This window comes from Nicotiana sylvestris, chromosome 6 (assembly GCF_000393655.2).
Source record: "Nicotiana sylvestris chromosome 6, ASM39365v2, whole genome shotgun sequence".
Classification (NCBI taxonomy): domain Eukaryota; kingdom Viridiplantae; phylum Streptophyta; class Magnoliopsida; order Solanales; family Solanaceae; genus Nicotiana; species Nicotiana sylvestris.
The window spans coordinates 127,036,240-127,044,495 of NC_091062.1; the positions used below are offsets into that span (position 1 = coordinate 127,036,240).

General features: G+C 43.5%; 1 protein-coding gene across 1 annotated transcript; it reads left to right on the forward strand.

Annotated features, from left to right (window-relative positions):
• The first annotated feature begins 7,138 nt into the window (after positions 1-7,138).
• LOC138871244 (uncharacterized) lies at positions 7,139-7,771 on the forward strand. The gene has a single exon (XM_070149117.1). It carries the CDS (start codon positions 7,139-7,141, stop codon positions 7,769-7,771), a length of 633 nt encoding a protein of 210 aa, XP_070005218.1.
• Positions 7,772-8,256: the final 485 nt, after the last annotated feature.

The following is an 8,256-nucleotide window of genomic DNA, read 5'->3' on the forward strand; positions in this document are numbered from 1 at the left end:
TTGGGTTCCCTTATAGACATCATGCGCATCAAACCCCGGGAGGATTTAGTCAAAGCCTTGGTAACCTTTTGGGATCACATCCACAATGTGTTCCGTTTCTTGGATTTTGAGCTCACCCCCACTCTGGAAAAAATGGCTGGGTATATTGATTTTGGTCAAAAGTTAAGAAAGCAGCAACTCATATTCCCAAGGGCTCCCTCTGTGCAGAAGTTCTTCGATCTTCTGAATATTAGCAAACAAATGAATAAGGCCCAGTGAGCAAAGGGTGTTGTTCTTTCTACTTCTTGTACTTCAGGTTTAGGCACTCTGCCGGGTTTGAAACACATGAAAATGGGTTAAATAACAAACAAGACAAGAGCACATGGAAAATTCATCGTCAGTTTGCTTTCATCGTGGCATTTTTAGGATCCGTGGTGTTTCCAAATGCGGAGGGCACAATAGACACTCGTACGGCCAGAATTGCACAGATCCTCGTCACAAAAAAATATCACACGTTTGTCCCGTTAGTGTTGGCAGATGTTTACCAGGCATTAACCTTGTGCAAATCTGGGGCTCAATTCTTCGAGGGTTGCAATATTCTTCTTCAAATGTGGATGATAACACCTTCGCCATCATCCTAAGTTCATGAGATATGCTTCGGATGGGAACAATTTCATCAAAAATTATGAGGAAAGGGTGGAAGATTACAAACCGCCAGAAGGAGTTGAAGCTTAAGTTTCCTATTTAAGGAATTTGAAAGCAAATCAAATTTAATGGACCATAGGATGGCTTTCGGTAACAGAAGTCATATACATGATAGCTTTAAGTCTACAAAAGGTATGTGACTGCGAAGATGATTTGTAGAAAATTGAGTCTGAGCTAGCAAAAGTATGAACAAAGTTGGCCAAAAATGCAGAAGGACGGGCAGCTTTCGTTCAACAGATAAAAGAAAGATATGAAAGAGGGGTCACAAGTTGGGAAAAAGGAGATTAACAACCTCGAAGGTAAAATGGCTAAACAAGCCAAGAGCTTCAAAGCCGAGAGAGAACATTGCTATGCTTTGATGGAACAGCTAGAGGGAGACCTACAACATTTGCAAGAATAGAATCATACCGCCACCTAGGTCTTAGAGGCTAGATCCCAGCAGATTGGGCGTTTGTTGCAAAAAAAGGGCATCATAAGGGAAATGGTCAGAAGAATCGCCGACTACATCATGATGAAATGCAGTGAGTGTGAGGACGTGACCAGGTCCATGTTCTTCGCCACGGTAATGATGTTTGTCCGCTAGATAATGGAGGATCTCTATCGTCTCCAAGATGACATGGCGCATAGGCCCGCAACAAGACCAGTTGGTGTTCCTAGGACAGGGTTGGAGGCACTGATGTACTCTTGATTGTATTAGAGTCTGTATTTTCATGTTTAAAGTATGCTTCGAGTCTATTTGATGTTTTAAATTCCTAGAAAAGTATGTTTCGAGTCTTTTTGTAATTCAGTAAAGTAGAAGTTTTATTAATGAAAATTTGGAACACCAAACAAATTGTTTCTTTATTTTTCGCATTTATTTCTTGAACTACGTGGTGATCTAATTCACACGGCGTTATGATACGTAGGCAATCCTCATTGGATCCGGTCATGATTTTATAAATAACTCAAATGAAAGAAAAACCAAAAAAGAGAAAGAGAGCAAAATAAAAAGAAAAGCGAGAAAAGCAAGAAAAGAGAGGAAAGAAAAGAGAGGAAGACAGGAATAAGAGGAGAAGCATTAAAGAGCCAAAGTGGAAAGGAAGGAAAAGTGGAGAGATAAACAAAAGCCGGGATGAAACACGCAACCGTTGCGAAATATGTAAAAACACATTTAACTGTATAGATGCGTCACACCCCAATGTGCGATTACCTATGTGTTATTTGCTTCAAACTAACCGGTTTGTTGTCTACTGTTGAGTCCAGGTTCCGTATTAAGGTGGTTGGTTTTGTGGTAATCTGGCTTCACATCCATACTTTACAAGATCAAAAGGAAGTGTAGAAATGTTGTCGAAAAGTCATCTGCCAACAGTTCCTATCCTGGAGGATAGCCCGATCTCGGCCATCCCAACTTCTGAGTCAGCAACTGTTGAGGAAAACAGAATTCTGCATCTCCGTATGATGGAAATGTAGGACGCCTGGTCCAATTATAGAGAGCCACCGAGTGCGATACCTGGATTCCCTGAGCTACTTCCCAGGGCAAGTGGGACTTCCAACATCCCAATAAGTTATCTGAACACCCCACTTGGATATCCTACCATCTCAGCCCACTTTGCTGGAACACCTTCTGAGGTTCTCCCCCAGGTGTTGATTTCAGGTGCGGCCTCCAACATATTCACTGTGCCACCTTGTTCGGCCACGGCACAACACACTTTTCCCAGGCCTAGTTTTGATCCATCATCTTTCACCTTCTAAGTACCATCCTTTCCCACCGGAACCTACCCAGTTCACTACCAATGCTTACCCTCAGCCATCCCGATATGAGTTTACTGTGGGATAGGAGAAAACCACAAAGAACCCTGAACAAGAGGAGATTACCCGAAAAATGAGGAGCATGGAACAGAGTCTCAAAAATATACAGGGTTTGAGCGGGCAAAAGAGCGTATTCTATGCTGATTTGTGTATGTTCCCACACATGCATTTACCCCTGGGTTTCAAAACCCCAAAGTTTAAAAAGTATGACGGGCATGGGGATCCTATATCCCACCTCAAGAGGTACTGCAACCAATTGCGGGGAGCAGGTGGAAAAGAGGAGCTTCTCATGGCTTATTTTGGAGAGAGCCTGGTCGGCATTGCTTCTAAATCTTCCGAGAATATGCTGTCAAATGGCACGAATAAGCGGCCAGAGTCAAGCCTCCAATGGATGAAACAGAGATGGTTAGTGTTTTTCTTCATGCCCAAGAGGCTGATTATTTTCAGAATATGATGTCCGCGATGGGGAAATTGTTTGCCGAGGCCATCAAAATTGGTGAAATGGTCGAGAATGGTCTAAAAACAGGGCGCATATTGAGTCAATCTACTATAAGGGCTACCTCCCAAGCAATTCAAAGCGGGTCTGGAGGTGTAGCGAACCGAAAAAAGAAGGAAGAAGTGGCAATGGAAACTTCAAGTGTAAGAAAACCCCGTCCATCCAGACCTTACTTCCCTGTAAGAACCCCACAACATTACTATCCCCATTAGGATGTGGCCTATGCTATGGTTCCTCAGCCATACGCAATGATGAATGCCCAGCCCTACGTTAGGCCACAACAACAATTCAACCAAAACCGAGCTCCATTTCCCAGAAATCAACCTCCTCGCCAAGCTCAGTATAATCCCCAACCTCCACAAAATAACTTCCCCTACAATGCCCATGCCCGGGAACCACCTAGGATGGAAAACTTCACGCCCATTGGTGAGTCATATTCTAGCCTTTTCCCTAAACTTGTCCAGATGGGTCTGTTGCAGCCCATACCCCAAATCAGGCAGAACCTAAAGTCGCCCTCCTACAGAACCGGTACTCGATGTGCTTACCATTCGAGAGCGGAAGGGCATGATACAGACGACTGTTGGACCCTGAAAAGGGCTGTTGAAAATCTCATAAAACAAAAACGGATAGTGCTAAAGGACAAAGACATTCCTAATATGGCAAACAATCCATTACCGGCTCACAACAACGGACCAGTTTTGGATGATTTGCGAAGATTAGGAGTTCGATCCTGCTTTGAAAGCCATAATTGCAATCGCTGATGTTGAAAGGAAGCCACAGGCTGTCGCAAAACAAGACAATGGGGAGAAGAAGAGTAAACCCACCCCTTAAAATACAGAAAAGAAAGTGGAAACCAAAACTGGGGCAGCGCCCTTAAAAGATGCCATTATTTATGTTCCCCAGGGTCACAAGAAAGAACAAATGTCATTGAGTCCTCCAAGAAGGTTTGAGCCGAACAAGGGATCTAAAAAATATGTGCCTAAAGGGATCTATGTGGCACGGGGGCCAGTAATTTCACCAAGGCTGAATGAGCTCGTGGTTATTGGCAGGCCCATGACAGATCCTACTATCGTCCCATGGAATTATAAAAAGGCGGTAGTAACCAACAAAGAAATGAAGTCCTGGGAGAAGCAAATGAAACTAACCCGGCGGAGAAATACCTCAATCTGGAGGAAGTGAATAAATCCACGAAGAAGCGTTTCCTACTCAAGAAGCCAGTTAGTGCTGAAGAAGCAGAAGAGTTCTTCAGAAAAATGAAAACTGCAGACTCTGAGATAATTGACCAACTCCGAAAGTCTCCTGCTCAGGTCTCTTTGTTGTCTATGTTAATGAATTCAACCGAGCATCAGAAGGTGTTGATAAAAACCCTCAATGAAGCCTATGTCCCAATTGAAACCACTGTTGAGCAACGGGAAAGGATGGCAGAAATATTCTTCGCAATTAATCAGATTTCCTTCAGCAAGAATGATTTGCCCCCGAAAGGGGCCGCCCATAACAAAGCCCTCCATCTTATATTTAAACGTGAGGGGTACTGTGTGAAGAGAGTCATGCTATATGGCGAGTTTGGAGTTGATATCTGCCCTCTCTCAACTTTGCAAAGAATAGAGATTGGGACTGAGAGGATCATGCCTAACAACGTCTGTGTCCGTGCCTTTGATGGCATCAAGAGAGATACCATAGGAGAGATCGATTTGATTTTGACTATTGGTCCTGTGGATTTCGAGGTGACCTTTCAGGTCCTAGACATGGATACTTCCTACAATTTCCTTTTTGGAAGACCTTGGATTCACGCAGCAGGGGTTGTACCTTCCACTCTCTACCAGATGGTGAAATTTAAATATGAAGATCAGGAGATTGTAGTCCATGGAGAGGACGAGCAGTCGATTTACCGGAACCCGTCAGTCCCATGTCTCAAAGCTAGGAAAGGAAGTGAACATGTAGTCTATCAAGCTTTCGAGGTTGTGGTCGCAGACCAATGTGAAAAAAGAAGCTCTTGTCCTCAACCCTTTCTCTCAAATGCGTCATTATGGTTGCCAAGGAAATGATCAGGCATGGTTATAAACCCGGGAAGGGGTCGGGACATCATTGCAAGGAATCACGGATCCTATCACTCTGGATGCTAGCGAGAATTTCTTTAGTGTAGGTTTCCAAGCCATGCCAGCTGATGAAACATGGGTAAATGAGCGAAAGAACAACGGTTGGATATTGCCTCAGCCGATCCCGCATCTATTCAAAACCTTCGTCAGGCCCAAGTACAATGAAGAAGAAGAAGATGAGGCCTTCACGACCGAGAAAATTGAAGAAATCTGTGGGGCTATGAGGCAGATGTTGTATGAAACCCACATGGTTCAGCCAAGAGAAGGCTCGAGCACCGCTGAGGTGATCTATATGGGGCCCGATGTCAAGTTGCAAAATTGGAAGGCTACTCCGTTCCCAGACAGGCGGGAATCTCGGTAGTCCAGTCTTTCCATCTTTTCTGCATCACGAGTTATTTCAGGATGTAACTCGGATGTTTCTTTTAGTTTACTGTCTTTAAATTCCAATGTAAACCATGTTATCTTCAAAATTCAATAACATGAAATCAATATTTCATCGTTCATCTCTCTTTATTTTTTCTGATTTTTGTTACTTTTTCTTATTCCTTTTTTCAGTTCTAATAAAGCGGCTTTAAATAAAATGACATGCTTGCGGACTTCATGCCCATATCCAAACACGTTGTCTAATTGTGAAATAATGAACCAATAAATGGAATATGATGAAGAAGAGGCTTTCAGGGAAATAAATCGAGAATTGATACAATTTGAGAATAAGCCTAAGCCAAATCTAAATGAAACCGAGCCGGTAAATTTGGGTAATTCAGAAGAGGTCCAAGAGACCGTGATAAGCATTCAAACAGATGAAAGAACTAGGGATGCCTTGATCCAACTTTTGTTTGAATTCAAAGATATGTTTGCTTGGTCCTACGATGACATACAAGGATTAAATGTCGATTTGGTGGTCCACAAGTTGCCGACTTACCCCTATTATCCCCGTGTCCAGCAAAAGCAAAGAAAGTTCAAAACTGATATTAGTGACAAGATCAAAGAAGAAGTCACCAAACAATTGAAAGAGGGGGTGATCCGAGTGGTCCAATACACCACATGGTTGACTAATGTAGTTCCAATACCAAAGAAAGATGGGAAAACTCGGGTGTATGTTGACTATCGAGATCTGAACAAAGCAGGTCCCAAAGACAACTTCCCTTTGCCAAACATCCACTTCCTCGTTGACAACTGTGCCAAACATGAGATACAGACTTTCATGGATTGCTATGCTGGGTATCATCAGGTCTTAATGGATGAGGAAGATGCAGAAAAGACAGCATTTACAACACCTTGGGGCACTTATTGCTACAGGGTCATGCCTTTTGGTCTGAAGAATGCCGGGGCAACTTACATGAGAGCCATGACTGCCATTTTCCACGACATGATGCACCAGCAAATCGAGGTGTATGTGGATGATGTGATCATCAAATCCAGAACACAAGATGACCATGTTCTGGACCTGAGAAAGTTCTTTGAGCGGCTGCGTAAGTATGATTTGAAGCTGGATCCGGCTAAATGTGCATTTTTCGTCTGGAAACTCTAGGGATTTATAGTCAGTCGGAGGGGCATCGAGGTAGATCCAACGAAAATAAAGTCTATTCGGGATTTGCCTCCTCCGAAAACCAAGAAAGAGTTTATGAGCCTGCTGGGAAGGTTGAATTACATCAGCCGATTCATTGCTCATTTGACTTCCACATGTGAGCCCATCTTCAAGCTGTTGAAGAAAGATGCAGCAATTAAATGGATAGATGAGTTTCAAGAGGCCTTTGACAAAATCAAAGAATATCTGTCGAATCTACCGATCTTAGCCCCACCCGAACCTGGAAAACCTTTGTTTTTGTATTTGACAGTCTTGGAGAATTCTTTCGGTTGTAACCTCGGGCAACATGATGTGACCGGGAAGAAAGAGCAGGCAATCTACTATTTGTGTAAAACGTTCACAAGCTATGAAGCTAAATATACCTTGTTGGAAAGGACTTGCTGCGCCTTAACTTGGGTCGCTCAAAAGCTTAGGCATTACCTGTTGGCCTACACCACTTACCTCATCACCAGGCTGGATCCTTTAAAGTACATATTCCAGAAGTCGATGCCCACAGGGAGGTTAGCAAAATGGAAGATCTTGCTCACTGAATTTGACATAGTCTATGTCATCCGCACGGCATTGAAAGCCCAGGCTCTAGCGGATCACCTAGCTGAAAACCCTGTTGACGACGAATATCAGCCCTTGAATACTTACTTCCCAGATGAGGAGGTGAATTCAGTTAATGTAATATCAGAAGACACCAATGCTTGGATAATGTTCTTCGATGGAGCTGTGAACGCAAAAGATATCGGGATTGGGGAAATTTTGATCTCACCCACTGGTCAACACTATCCAGCCACAGCCCGACTTCGGTTTTTCTGCACAAACAACACTTCCGAGTATGAAGCCTACATTATAGGTATGAATATGGCAATCGACCAAGATGTTGAAGAACTACTGATCCTGGGAGATTCAGACTTGATTATCCGACAAGCTCAGGGTGAATGGGAAACCTGGGGTATCAAGCTTATTCCATACAGGCAACATGTGGAGGATCTTAGTAAACGGTTCAAGTCAGTCGAGTTCAGGTACATTCCTCGTTTTCACAATGAGTTGGCCGATGCACTTGCTACTTTGGCCTCGATGTTGCCGTATCCAGGCAATCTCCACATTGACCCATTGGAAATCCAAATCTGAGAAAGACATGGTTACTGCAATACGGTTGAGGTGGAACCAAATGTTCAACCATGGTATCATGACATCAAGAGATTTCTGAAAATGAAAGAATATCCCAAGCAAGGTAATGGAGATCAAAAGAGAACCATTAGAAGGCTTGCCGGTGGTTTCTTCCTGAGCGGCGAGGTCTTATATAAAAGGACTCCAGATCTCAACTTGCTAAGATGTGTGGATGACGAAGAGGCAGGAAGAATCATGCATGAAGTGCACGCAGGGGTGTGTGGACCCCACATGAATGGATACATCCTGGCAAAAAAAAATCCTTCGAGCAGGTTATTGCTGGATGACTGTAGAAAAGGATTGCTTCAGTTTTGTCCGAACATGTCATCAGTGTCAGGTGCACGGTGATCTGATTCATGCACCCCCTACAGAACTGCATCCCATGTTAGCATCGTGGCCGTTTGTTGCCTTGGGTATGGACGTCATTGGGCCAGTAGAGCCAAAAG

Bases quoted from the DNA above. Each gene is read 5' to 3' on its own strand.
- LOC138871244 (XM_070149117.1), top strand. From the start codon at position 7,139: ATGCCCACAGGGAGGTTAGCAAAATGGAAGATCTTGCTCACTGAATTT.